A 14373-nucleotide genomic window follows, 5' to 3' on the forward strand; every position below is an offset into this window, starting at 1 on the left:
GAGTGCTCAGCATCTGGAAGAACACTAAATCTTTGTCCTAATCTTTATCCCCAATCTGTAGCCCCACTCTAACCATGGGTGCTATGATTTGAACAAACTTGAATCTGCACTATCTGTTGATGCTTGCATACCACTATTACTAACAATAGCACTGTTGCTCTTAAAAGGAAGAATCTTAAAGATTTTCCCATAAAATACTGTTCCTCCCATTGTGGCTCCACCCCCTACCCAATGGGGCCATGGTTTGAAAAAAAAACCACCTGAATTTATGCACCCAAGGATGCTTGCATATCAATATGAATAATCATGGCTGTGTTTGTTTATGAGAAGATTTTCCCTATATATATATCCCTTTGTAAAACTTTGATCCCTTATTGGGGCCCCACCCTATCCATAAAGGCCATGATTTGAAGAATTTAGAATCTCCACTCATTAAGGAAGCTTTCTGGTCCAGTGGTTCTTGAGAAGATTTTTAAAAGACACCACAATATATTCACTATTTATCAATCATCTCCTCTTTGAAAAGGGTGTGACCCCTCATTTGAACAATTTTGAATCCCTTTTATCCAAGTTTGCGACAAGTTTGGTCTTTGATTTTTAATATTTCCCAAAGAAATCTAAGAAATAAATTTCAATCATTTCCCCTTATCATTTCATCTGTATTGTTTTTAATGATATCATAATAGTTCAAATTGATACGCACCTAATAAGGTATATGAAAATTTGAATATCTCAGATTTAGATGAGCAGACCAACACACCTGTAAAATTTGAGAGCTACTTCCGGTTGGTCAGTGTAGAAGTGGTTAGTGGCGATACAGGCTATGGCTTCAACATACATACTGTCATAATTCAGCACATCTTTGTAAAACTTCACTGCATTATCCATATCATTCATCCCCTGGAATTAAGAAACCTTACTTTCAATTTAGTGAGATCGGGTTCATCATTTATTGTAATATGTGTAGTGTCAGAATGTCATATAAAGCATACAGTGACAGTAAAATTCTGCATGCAATTACTACTATCATAGATACAGCAAATTCTTGGTTGTAATAAAAAAAAAAAATTCTAAATCCCCAGCAACATTTTCAACGTTGAAAATCATATGACAAAGAGTTGTTTGTTAACAACATGCTTATAACAAACATGCTTCAAACAATTTCATGCTTATTACGAGGTGACATTTATTCCCCTATGAGAGGAAAATAACGAAAATTTGATTGGATATTATAACTAAGTTTAGATGTAATGAATCCTTTTTTTTGCTGGCGCTGGCAGATTTGCTAAAGCTGTGTTTTGCTGTATCTGATTTAAAAAAAAAAATTTGGAAAAGACTGATTGTCTTCAAATTAAAAAAAAAAATGTAATAGGGAATTTGATTTGAACTTCTGTTAAGGGCCCCAAAATTTGCCATAACTGAATTTTACAGTATTAAACAGGTTATACATGTATACATCATTGTTAATTGCACATTAATCTGAGATTTTCATCTTTCAGATAACATGTTTAAAGTAATATTCATAAATCAACAAGTACTTCATATATTCTTGCGATTCCTGTCATAAGAGTGGTCTCCCCTTGGAACTTTTCCAATCCTTGTTTGTAGACCTCTATGGCAGTGAGGGGCTGATCCAGTCGACAGTACACCTTACAAAGATACAGGTAGGTGTCTACGTGATCCTGCTGCTTCAGGGAAGACTTCAACTGCCTCTCAGAATCTCTGTACATCCCAAGTCTGACCAAAAAAATCCAATGATTCTTTAAAATTCATCCTCAACTTTCATAAAACCTTCCACTATTTCATGATTTGCCCACAGTCCATAAAACATTGATGGTAGATAGAGAGTATCACATACAATTTAGGAATAAGGCAATTTTTACCTATGTTATATGATATACCGGTAACATAACTTGGGGCAGTTTACTTAATGTAAAATGGCAAATGAAATGGGAAGTAACATTGATAAATACAAATCACTTGCACCGCGCAAGAATTCACTTTGCAACTACAGACAATGTGTTGCACTCTGTACACAGCCATCTTGGTTCTTTGTATTACCAGAGGATATGATTTATTTTTCAAGTTTAAAAATGTAGTTACTGAAGATGGAGTTTGCCATAAATCTTGAGAACATGAAATATGTATAAGCTACATGTGCAATGTTTACTTTGAAACACTTTCATTAAGATAGACTTTAACGTCGTCACTCAGACAGAAAGGAAAATGTTTACTCTTGACATCACTCAGAACAAGTCTTCAAATACCAGAAAATGCGATAATTTACAGTTTTTAATTTTATAAAATTTAATACTACATCAAACTTTACCACTGCTAATGCTCTTCATGAAATAAGTCAGCATGTATTTCCAAAAATAAAATTCATTTGTTAACTTTAATTATATTCTGAAGAAAACTACTTTTTAAAATAATATGAATATGGCATATGGCTAAATTTCATTTTCATGGGGATTAACCATTGTATGAATTTAATCATCGGGTCTAGAAGCAGCATTCATGTTCCTTTTCATCTCCAGATTTATTCACTTTCAGAAACAATGCTAGTGTAGTAAGTTGTCAATGGTAGAGTTATCTCTCTTTTTGGGATTTTATCACATCTTCAGAACTGCAGATTCCTTATATTACACAATTACTTTTAAAATTCGACAAAATTGTGACAATCGTACAATTTCAATTTGTGAAAATATATAATTGATATTGCTATGCTCCAAAGGATTTTATATAAATTAGCGATAAATAAATAAATGCAAGAATTTTAATTTGTGAGGGAAATGAACAGGAATAATGATTATTTGTGTATGATATGGAATCTACATTAGTTGGCATACCTGTAATAACACTTTGCCAGCTGTACTTTCCACCACCAATCTTTGAACTGACAGGCTTCTGTTGCTAAGGCAGCAAGTTCTAATGCCTGAACAATGTGGGAATGGTCAGAATAATAAAAATACATAATATAAGGCACAAGGTTCTAGATATTTTTCTTCCTAAAATCTAAATTCACATAGCTTACATGAATGGTAAAAATGTAGCATCATTATAGTTCATATCATTTACTTTATTATAATTCAGGCAGAAATTACCCCACATGCCATTGTTTATATCCTCCATAACACAAACAACCTTGACATTATTCCTACATTATTTTTATAGACTTTTATTTTGAGTTGAAAGGTCAATGCTTCTATGGAGAAATAAGATCTAGTGATAGCAAACTTCTCTTATAATATATCTCATGGGACTATAATAATAGTATAACCTGCTTATTCAATATTGCAATTTGTAACCAGAAATCAGAAGTAATTGCAGTAACTTTTCTTGTGTGTCAAGGGGTTTTGAAGTAGAACTATATAAAAAAGTAGAATATATAAAAGAGTAATTTACATGTAATATGACTGACTTAATTCCTATTATATAAAAGAATATACATATATATATATATATATATTCTACAAACCCTGACTTAATTTCAAGCCATTGCTTGTCATTAGCAACAATGGAGACTAGAGATTTCAAAATCAATATTTTCATTATTCAAATAGTCAATAGCATTTGTTGACGAATAGTCGATTACTTGGAATATTTCAGTAAATATATTACACTTTTAGTGAACATCAGACCATTTTTTTTATTCCAAGAACAATCAAGAGTTATCTTTCTTTGGTTTAAGCATGTAGACCACACAGCATAGGTACCTGACATTATTATATACATGTAATTGAAAAATCATTTCCTTCAGTACTAGATCTGTAGTACTTTTAAAATGTTTATTTATTTATCATTACATTAAGTACATTTGGATTACGGGTGCTTTAGTTTTTATATCAATTACCCTTGTATTGCAAGCTAATCTACATGCCGTTGCACACAGCTTTAACACATTTGTTCATTTCTTCGTAATCAAAAAATTATAATAATAATTAATACTGTAATAATAAATCATAATAATAAATCGACTAATTGTATTTTCTTTGTAAAAATGTATATCAAATAGCGGTGTTAAAAACTCATCGTAAATGTGTTGTTCTACTAAAGGAGTCAAACAAGTCTTACCCCCTACCCCACCCTGCAATAATGTCCTATCAATTATACAAGTGCAATCATTATTCTATTTCCAAAATAATACATAAAAGATTGTCATAATTTAATCACAAAAAGGAAATTTATTACACAAACAAATAACTGCAAATAAAATGGTCAAGTGCAAAAGTAGCATATATATTTACATTTCCTATGTATATGCCTTCAATATCTTTACCAATTCAAATGACAGCTATTTCCTCATGAATGTGTTCAATGTGTGTATAAATCTTGAATAATATAGTACAACTATTTCAAAGGCTGGGAAAATTCAGAAATGAAAGCAAAATGTAAAAAGAAAATAAATATCATTTTTGAAAATACATGAGCGCTTCATGCCAGTACACTAACGCACTTCATGAGGTATGCTGGCGTAAAGTGTCGCAGTTTATACATTTTTCAAAAATGAAATATAACTACTATGTACGATGGAGGAGTACCTATCCCATGCATGAAATATAATCACTATCAAGAATAGGCTTCTCAAGATATTGGGCAGATATCAATTGTTTATTGTACTGGATTGCACCTGCTGACCTTTGACCTTTCGACCTGAAAATCTTAATTCATTGGAGGTCATCTACTACTCATAACCAACCCACATATGAAATATCATAACAACTGAGCAAACGGCTCTCAAGATATTGGGAGGATACCCATTGTATAGAGTGCTACATTGCAACTAGTAACTTTTGATCTTTTGACCTGAAAATCAATGGGGGTCATCTACTACCAATGACCAACCTCTGTATGAAATATCATCACTATCAAACAAAGGGTTCTCAAAATACTGGGCAGACATCAATTGTAAAGAGTATTGTATTGCATCCAGTGACCTTTGACTTTTTGACCTAATAATCAATAGGGGTCATCTACTATCAATGTCCAACCCATGTATGAAATATCATCACTATCAAACGAAGGGATTTCAAGATATTGTGTGAACACCAAATGTACAGAGTACTGCATTGCACTCAGTGACCTTTGACCTGAAAATCAATAGGGGTCATCTATTCCTTATGATGTACCAGTGTACCAAGTTTGATGTCTGTCAAGCAAAGGGTTCTAAAGATATTGAGCAGACAGTGTATTCCTATGTCCAGTTTGATCCTTGACCTTTTGACCTGAGAATCATTTAGGGGTCCTCTTCTATCCAAAACTAAGCCACATATGAAATATCATTGCAATCAAGTGAATGGTTCTCGAGATATTGAGCGGATAACATGTGGTCTACCCACCAACTGACAGGTGCAAAGCAATGTGCCCCTTTTCTCTGAAGGAGGGCATAAATATCATTACAATCAAGTGATATTGAGCGGACAACATGTGGTCTACCGATCGACCGACAGGTGCATAGCATCTTTAAAGGAGGGCATAAATATGGAGGCAAGTCAAGGTCAGGTGATTTTCAGCTGTACCATTTAATTAGCTTACTATCCATATTTTACACACTTAAAAGTATTATATATTTTTTAAAAATACAGAAAAATAGAAATAGAAATAATGAAATGCCTTTCTTTGATTTGTTAAACAGGATATGAAGGTCGCAATCATTGCAGAAAAAATTTGCTTAACAATTATAAAATTTACATAGCAGGTATATGACACAAATACCTGTTAATGTGCATGTATGCACATGCACTGTTTTTGGGGGTAGTAAAAGGGTCGTAAACTGTTCTAATAAAGGACTCCCATAAAATGAAATTTTTACTGCAGGTTTATGATATCAATGTTTAATAGATGGTGTAAACATAAATTGCTAAATCAAAGAACAAAGTATGCTATTGGCTGTCTATGGCCCCCAAAAAATCAACGAATTTTCAACTACGGTATTCTGTGATTATCTCTAACTTATGTTTTCATTATATGAGGATGTGAATGTGCATGCTTTGTAACTTTTAACGTTAAAGCTTGTGCATTCAATTTTGATTATTTAATATTCAAATACCTGTAACTCTCTTATGAATGAGAAAAATTTAATGATAGGTACATACTGCAAGAACTTAATACAATGAAAAATGATTGGTTCTGCTGAAACACATGCACATGTATGCACATACATTGTTTTTGGACCTCCTATTTTGGACCCTTATTTCCTCAATTTTCATTGAAATCTTTTGAAATTTATCTTAAATCTATATATCAAGACTTGTAACATATTGGTACGGTCAAATTACTCATAAGCATTTGCTTAATTTTGTAATTTGTTTCTTGATGAAATGGTCTGAAAGTTGTGATATAAGTACAAATTGTAAAGCTTCACTTAGTGATGTTGTTAAAATCACTGCCATCATGCACATGTGCTTAATTTTGATTGAATAATAGTTAAAACTTCTACAAATTTCTTGTTTTTCAATGAATTGCTTTGAAAACTATACTGTATATTTGGTGAAAGTTACGGACCAGGAAGTGCATGCATGTAGGATTGATTTTTATAGGATAATGCTTTAACTTGTATAGCTCTCTAATAATTGAAGGAGATAAGGTGAAATTTTTAATGTATATAATGAAAGTGTCAATTGGATTCATTGGAAATTACTAAAACAAATGGCACCACTCTTTAAATGGGGGGGGGGGGGGGGGGGGGGGGGGGGATTTGCAGAAAATATGAAATGGCACCTGCTACAATATAGCACTAGTTGATGTTGTATCTAAATTATCAGCATCAATCAAACTTGGAAACGCGTTTGAAAAGATTGCCATTTGCTCCACTGAAACTTAAATACCAAACCTTAATATTTTGAAAAAAATACTGAGTCAGCATAATAATTACATATTGCCAAAAGATTAGTCAGGGGTTTGACAAATAGTGCACGAACCTTTTTGGCACTCATACCCTCAAGTATTTTAAAAAATGAAGTGTATTTTTTATATTGTAGTGGTCAGCCAGGTTCGATCGCCTGTGGCCAGATAGTTCAGTTGGTAGAGCACCTGACTAGAAATTCAGGGGGCCCGGGTTCGAATCCTGGTCTGGTCTGTTGCATTTTCTCCCTTCCTGTTAACTTTTTTTAAGGAGTTTGGGACTGCTAAAAACCTCAAGGTTAACAGTGGGTATTTAGTATATTTTAATAGGGTATTAGTAGATTTTATAAGGTAGTTTTTCAGTTCATTAGGTTCTCCTCACCAAGACAAGTTTCAAGGTGTTGTAGACAGTAGTAGGAGGTTTTATAACTAGTATTAAATATTTTTCAGGGTCAATCATTTTTATATAGTTTATCTTTAAAAGGTATACTCGATGCAGGTTAAGATGTAGCTTGTTTCCTTTCAAATTTTGGAAGTTTTCAGTATTATGGAGGCCTAGTAGGGACATATTTATATATTTTTCATATTTCACAGTTCTTTACCTTTCCTTACAGATTTTTCTCATACTATTGAGTCATTTTTATTAAATTACTTAGTTCATATTCAAAACTCAGGATATACCATTTTTGTTTACTTATTCCTATTTTGATTCTAATTTACACTTTGTTATTTTTCTATGTAACTTGTTATTTGTTATCAATTACAATATAAATCAAACCCTATATCATCAATAAATTATAAACTCCTTAACTGGTGTTTTCATTCTGATGTGTTTACCTTAGTCCAGGAATTCCCTTACCTTGGTTGAACTTTTTACTAGAGCCAGTGTACAGATTTTTTTTTTTGGGGGGGGGGGGTCAATCACTTGAGTTGCTGCCCCTGTTATACTGGTTCCAGTTACATATTTTGGTGCCATGACCAGGATTCCTGAATAGTACCCCTGGACTTAGCAGGTGAAAGTCCTGCCAGGGGCAAAAAAATTTGGATTGTGTGTTTTTTAGGATGGAGACATTTAAGGAGAGAGGAATGTAGCGGTCAGACGGGTTCGATCGCTGATGGCCAGTTAGATCAGTTGGCAAGAGCACCTAACTAGAGATTCAGGGGGCCTGTGTTCAAATCTAAGTGTGGTCTGTTGCATTTTCTCCTTTCCTGTTACAATATTAACATTCTACTTTCATTTCTGTCAAAATCCCCATCCATTAAAATAGATGTACTATATTTATTAAATTTCATATTCTCATTGTTCACATCTACAACACATTTACAAGGAAAAGGCTATCATTGCAATTTGTAAAGATATCAAAGGCAAAAACATTGGCAATGTAAATATTATTATCTAAGTATGTTGTAAGTAGTATTTTTTTCCAATGAATCATATAGCAAATTTGCTTGTAAAACAAAACGGCTATGTTACATCGAAAACACTTTATATACGAGGTTGTTATAAAGAAGTTTATTGTACATTGAAACAGCATAAATCTATTATTGGAAAACGTTGGTGATTATTATGTTATACTTACATTTCGAACATCATTTTCATGGTGGAATATGTATTCAAATAAAGCCTTGGCTAAATTAGGTCTAGCTGCATACTTTGTGAAGTTAAGCCTGGCCAGATTGATAAAGGGACCATCTGGTGTAGAGAGCATAGAAGCCTAAAAAAAATCCAGCAGTATTTGGTAAATGATATTACCAGCATGATTTTATTGATACTGAATCATTTTTATCTGCTAGCCTCTAAATACTTACTTTCACACATATATAAGAGCATTCTGTCAGTTTTTGTTATTACACATTTCTACCAAAGATTTACCCCTTCAAATCTAATCATAGCAATTTCAGAAATTAACCAAAGTCTTTTCTTCATGAGTATGTCACAAAACGAGTAAGTAAAGAAATTTTATTTGAAGTCAGCACAAATATATACATTTAAAACACGAGTTCCAATCAACTCTTTAATTGACTATATCTTGGATCTCCCTTGTTTATAATCTTGCCTAAAAAAACAAATATTTACAAACTTGACAAAAAACACACTGTACATGTATGTTTACTTCTTTTAGTGGCATTCATATAAAAGTAATGAAATACTCAACCTATTTACTATAGTACATGACAGATGCACTACTTTCATAATCCCATGGGGATCCAGGTTAGAATAGGTCCTCAGTACCCCCTTGTTCGCGGGTACGTTAAGGCAGGTTATGAAAATTTTTACTGGGATAAAATCCGCGAAACAATGTGACGTCATAATTGAAATAAGTATATCACTAAGTATATATTAAATTCCGATTTTATTTTTTATTTAAGTTTTATTTATGCATACAATAAACCATGCAGCTACTAAGATCCAACGAAATTCGAAATGTTATACTGCTGTTGTGTAATTTCTGTCTGATCGATATGAAAGTAAACTGATGACGTCATGACTATACATCGAGTGACGTTGACACATGCAAGGAATTTGTTTATGAGTGACATGCAAATATCAACAAAATGTGGAGTATTTAAAATATATGACATGGGATATATGGAATATATATGTGAAACGCTGAGAATTTATTGATATTAAGAAGGTATGTTGATATCATTCATTGACAATTTTGTTTAACGGAGAAAACATTTAGCATGTCGATCCGATTTTCCTCTGTCACACACTGAAATAAAACTGCAAAAGTAGCACATTAGGCCGCATATTTTTAGAGGCTTTTTATACACCGTGTGAAAGGTCATAAACTAATGTGCACGGCAATTACTGATAGAATCGTCTGTTAAGAAAACTTTTAAAGAAAACTGCATAGCATCGGTGCAAAATGTAAAACATGGGCTAGATGGTTTCATGTTTAAATGTTCAATAATTATTTCTTACTGAAAGTGGTAGGATTCTATCAGTAATTCTGATATACTATGGGTATTTTACCGTCATTATCGCCAGTTAGACCAATATTTAAATCTTGGGATAATGTGCTACTTTTACATTTTCTATTAAGGTACCTCCATGATCTATTTATAACAGTCATGCAATGACGTCATACAGAAGCGCATGTTTGTCATGTTGTTATGATACAAAATGTTCTCATGTAAACAACCAAAATAGTTTTTAAGAGTTAGTAGCTCCCTCTCTCTGTGTAAGACAGATTTTAAAAATTATGCAGTTTACGTGCATAAATGAAGCATGACCTGCCTTAACATACCCACGCTTGTCATAAGAGCCGACTAAATGGGGCGGTCCTTCGGATGAGACCGCAAAAACCTAGGTCCTGTGTCGCAGCAAGTGTGACACGATAAAGATCCCTCCCTGCTCAATGGCCATAAGCACTGAGCATAGGCCTAAATACAGCCCTTCATCGGCAGTGGTGATGTCTCCATATGAGTGAAATATTCTCGAGAGGGACATAAAACAATATTCAATCAATCAATCAATCATAATTATGCTTAACTTTAAATCAGGTCCATTTGCGCCACCATTAATTCTTAAATATTGTGAATTAAATATACATACAGTAACCTTCACAACAGATGTAATGAGTTACTGGTATAAACAAGTAAACAAACAAGTAAACAAACAAGTAAACAAGCAAGTAAACAAACAAGTAAACAAACAAGTAAACCTACCGTTCCTAGCCTGACAAAGCGACCTGAGGCACTAGTGACGGGGCGGGCCGTGTGTGCAGTCCGAGGGGTCATTATTGCCTTCTCCATGGTGCCTGGTCTGCCTCCTTGTGTGCTTGGTCTGACAAATCCAGATAGTGGGCGACCAGATTGTGACATTGGCCTGGAATAAAATTTGGAGTATTTCAGTGCTAGGCATTTTATGCCATTGAAAAATTCTTTATTCTATGCAAGACAGAAAAGCATTTGCGGTCAGATTCCGTCACTCCCAAGTCAGACTGCACTTTACAATACTTTACATAATCTCTGGTATGGGGTCATTGTTTTTAGATAAATTGAGAAAATTAAATTTACTATCTTTTTCATTCAAATAATTAAAACATAAGAATAATAAAATAACCAAATTTTCATTTTATATTCATTCAGTTCTTGTCTCCATTTACTGATTGTACAATACATTCTCAATTTATAAATGCATTTTGGGGGGAAATGGGTGACTTTTTGTCATTGGGAATGGGTCCAATATTCGGTCAAACTTTGAATGGTGCGACAGCCCTGAATGATTACATATATACATACTTAATGCAAAAAAATTATTACCACTATTATATACAAAGTTTGGCATGATTGCTTTTTGCTAGCCTGAACCAAACTTTTTGTAATAACTCATCACATCACATTTTCTTCTTAACTTCTTCCTAATGCCACAGTACAAGATGATGAAATCAAATGTTTTTGCATTAGGTCAAGTAAAATTAATTAGTAGATTATCATTCCTGCCCGCCCCTCGAAAATCGCCCGCCCCGATTTTTTTTATTTTTCAAAATTACGATTTCCGGATATTTTTATGTCCGGTCTGGTATCGTAAACGTACTTTGTTTCACTTTGCCTTTTAGAAACCCAAATACACATGTAATTATGATTTATAAAGCCCTTTCTCAATGAGAGAAGGCATTTTCGAGATCAAGAATACCATGACGAAAAATAAAAAATAAAATCCTCCCACCCGCCCCATTTTTTCGTGAAGTTTGAATGATAATCTACTAATTAATTTTACTTGGCCTTATGTTTGTAATGGATTCATAAACACATTCACTGTGATACATTGTAATTGTTTACTAAATGATACAACAGACATTGTCCTTTTTTAAAAACATCACTGACACACGGTAATGTTTCTATCACATAAGGGGCATTTCATCTAGGGTAACTTGTACCACATATCGATAGCTTTAAAAGTTCAGAGATTAGTCCAAATTTTATGAGAGAAAAAAAAACTTCCACACCTTAAATTAACTCCATAAAAAAAGAAACAAGAGACCCATGTCAATGTAAATTTGAACTTCTCTGGTCCAGTGGTTCTTGAGAGGTTTATTATCAGACAAAAAGACGGACGGACACCAGACAAAAAGTCATCAGAAAAGATGACTGAATTTAAAAAAAGAAAATACATTGTATATCTTTGCAACGGCTTTTTCCCTGGTCATCTTCCATGACAAATGTTCATTGCTATTTCACCTGCTAATTTCTTACTTAGATGAAATATGGGTCTTACCTGACTCCCTGGCTAGGTGCCCCTCGTCCTGTCCCTGGCTGTTTCAGTGACGTTCCAGGTCTGGATACCTGGGCAATTGTGTTATCATCCATTACCATCTCAGCAATCCCTTCCTCGTCAACATCCACTTCATCCACATACACTTGTCCTGTCAATGCTCTTGTCTTTAATGTCCATGCAGCCTGTGTATATCATAAACAGCAGAAAAATGTTTTGACACATCAGGTTTTCTTTATGCTTCTTTTTTAATAAAAAATATTACACAACAGCAAAATAAATGATAGTTCATGAAATATAATAATTTATGGAATCCTATTGCTGCCATGTCTTCCATTGTATCATCGCCACAATGGTATAATGACATGATGGTATGATCATGATGATGGTGATGATGCAGTGCTACCATTGTACCATCACCCTCCTGTTTACACATGCACAGATGATTAAATATATGCATGTGTTCATTAGAGGAAAAAATGGTTAACTTGTAAGTCATATTAACACCATATTATACAAAAATAAATTAGTTTTTCCATTGTAGTTTAACACTTCACATACACAATAATCTAGAAAAAGATTTGTTATATTTATATTTGAAATAATAATTTGATAATGAAATGAAGACATCAAATAACTGCCTATTAACAGAAATTGAAATACACATGGCATTCCATGTTAATATTTTCATATACTCCACCCAATGATTTGTTTTCGTTTGCATTCAAGTAGGAAATTTATATCCAGTTGTATATATGGAGGAATTAATACACTGGAGCTTCAAATGGTTATCACAGAGAAAGCGAAAACAGTTGGAAATGTAAGTATATATATCAATTGATAAAAATAACATGAAGAATTAGAAATACTAATTTTACCTGATCGTATGGATTTTTCTCCAATAATTGCGAACATATTTCTGTACACTGTTCATACTTCTTCCTCCTGTAATAACTGTAGGCCAGAAAAAGTGGATCCATTTCTCCTTTTCAGGCTTTTGAAGACTTTTCTCAAAAATGTTTGTAGCAACACCTGAAGAATTCGCGAAAGGGGAACAACTGTGGAGGCAAGCGGTAAATGCGGTAAATGTGGTACGGATGTCCCAAATAGCGATTTTTTATTTTTTTTTTCGTGATTTCTCTTTTAATAGTGAATAGAGTGGCATCAAACTTTTTGAGACAACTGTTAGCGATCCATCAAATAAAAATCATATAATTTTTCTTGAGAATTCTTTTACGAACGTACTGAACCAGCATTTTCAGCTACCAAAAAAGCGGCCGGTAAATCTAGTACGTTTATTAAATACCGAAACATGAACACGCTGATCAAGCTATCGACTGAAAGTCTGCGTTTTAGTATTAAACATAGACAGAATTAAATCAAGCTCGAATTGAAACCGTTTTTAAAAATGCCATGTCACCAATCATAGTAAAGGAACATTTAAAAACGGTTTATATGTGTGCCATTGAAATAGATAGGGCCTACATATTTTATTTAATAAAATACACTCGGAATACACAAGGAATTGAACATTCAAAAATGCAAGAAGGTGTCTACTGGAAGTCTTGTCCACAAGCACCCGTGACATTTTAAACGAAAATACCACTTTAAAATTCTGTGAAATCTGAGGGCTAATTTCTTGAAATTCATGAACGAAATTGTATACCCCTTTATCATTCTACTTTACATTCAATAAAGTTTCAATAACATATAAATTTGCCAACCATTCTGAAAATACTTGTGTAAAAAGTATAGGCGTATTAATTAGCGTGTGGATGTATAGTTCTTTACGGTAAGGTTACTTAAAAATACATACAACTCAGTGTTCATTCATTACATATTAATCACGGGTTCCTGTACGTTTTACATAAACTCAATACTTATACAGAATATTTCATGTTAGGCCAAAATAAAATATATGTTCGGCTGTTCTTGGCACACTGATTTTGACTATGGATAACTCCGTTTAACTGATCAAGATATAGGGCTCACGGCGGGTGTGACCGGTGGACAGGGATGCTTACTCCTCCTAGGCACCCGATCCCACTTCTGATGTGTCCAGAGGTCCGTGTTTGCCCAACTCTCTATTTTGCATTGCTTATAGGAGTTATGATTGATTTTATGTATTGTTTTTCGAGAATATTTCTCGCATATGGAGACGTCACCATTACCGGTGAAGGGCTGCAAAATTTAGGCCTATGCTTTGAGCAAGGAGGGATCTTTATCGTGCCACACCTGCTGTGACACAGGACCTCGTTTTTTGCGGTCTCATCCGAAGGACCGCCCCATTTAGTCGCCTCTTACGA

The 14373-nt window shown here is 33.7% G+C and overlaps 1 protein-coding gene across 2 annotated transcripts in view; it reads right to left on the reverse strand.

Annotated features, from left to right (window-relative positions):
• The window catches only part of LOC125651481 (tetratricopeptide repeat protein 8-like), a 28092-nt gene extending 14933 nt beyond the window's left edge, over window positions 1-13159 (reverse strand). The window contains exons 1-7 of one of the 2 annotated variants that reach the window (XM_048880103.2): window positions 12946-13156; window positions 12071-12252; window positions 10519-10678; window positions 8424-8558; window positions 2850-2935; window positions 1539-1737; window positions 761-900 (exon numbers count right to left, since the gene is read on the reverse strand). In XM_048880103.2, coding sequence (XP_048736060.1) covers window positions 761-900; window positions 1539-1737; window positions 2850-2935; window positions 8424-8558; window positions 10519-10678; window positions 12071-12252; window positions 12946-13047 — 1004 coding nt within the window. In that variant the 5' untranslated portion in view covers window positions 13048-13156. Of the gene's footprint in view, window positions 1-760; window positions 901-1538; window positions 1738-2849; window positions 2936-8423; window positions 8559-10518; window positions 10679-12070; window positions 12253-12945 lie in introns of both variants that reach the window. The other variant, XM_048880104.2, reaches the window with a different exon arrangement.
• Between the last annotated feature and the right edge of the window lie 1214 nt (window positions 13160-14373).

The sequence above is a fragment of the Ostrea edulis genome, chromosome 5, assembly GCF_947568905.1.
Source record: "Ostrea edulis chromosome 5, xbOstEdul1.1, whole genome shotgun sequence".
Classification (NCBI taxonomy): Eukaryota; Metazoa; Mollusca; class Bivalvia; order Ostreida; family Ostreidae; genus Ostrea; species Ostrea edulis.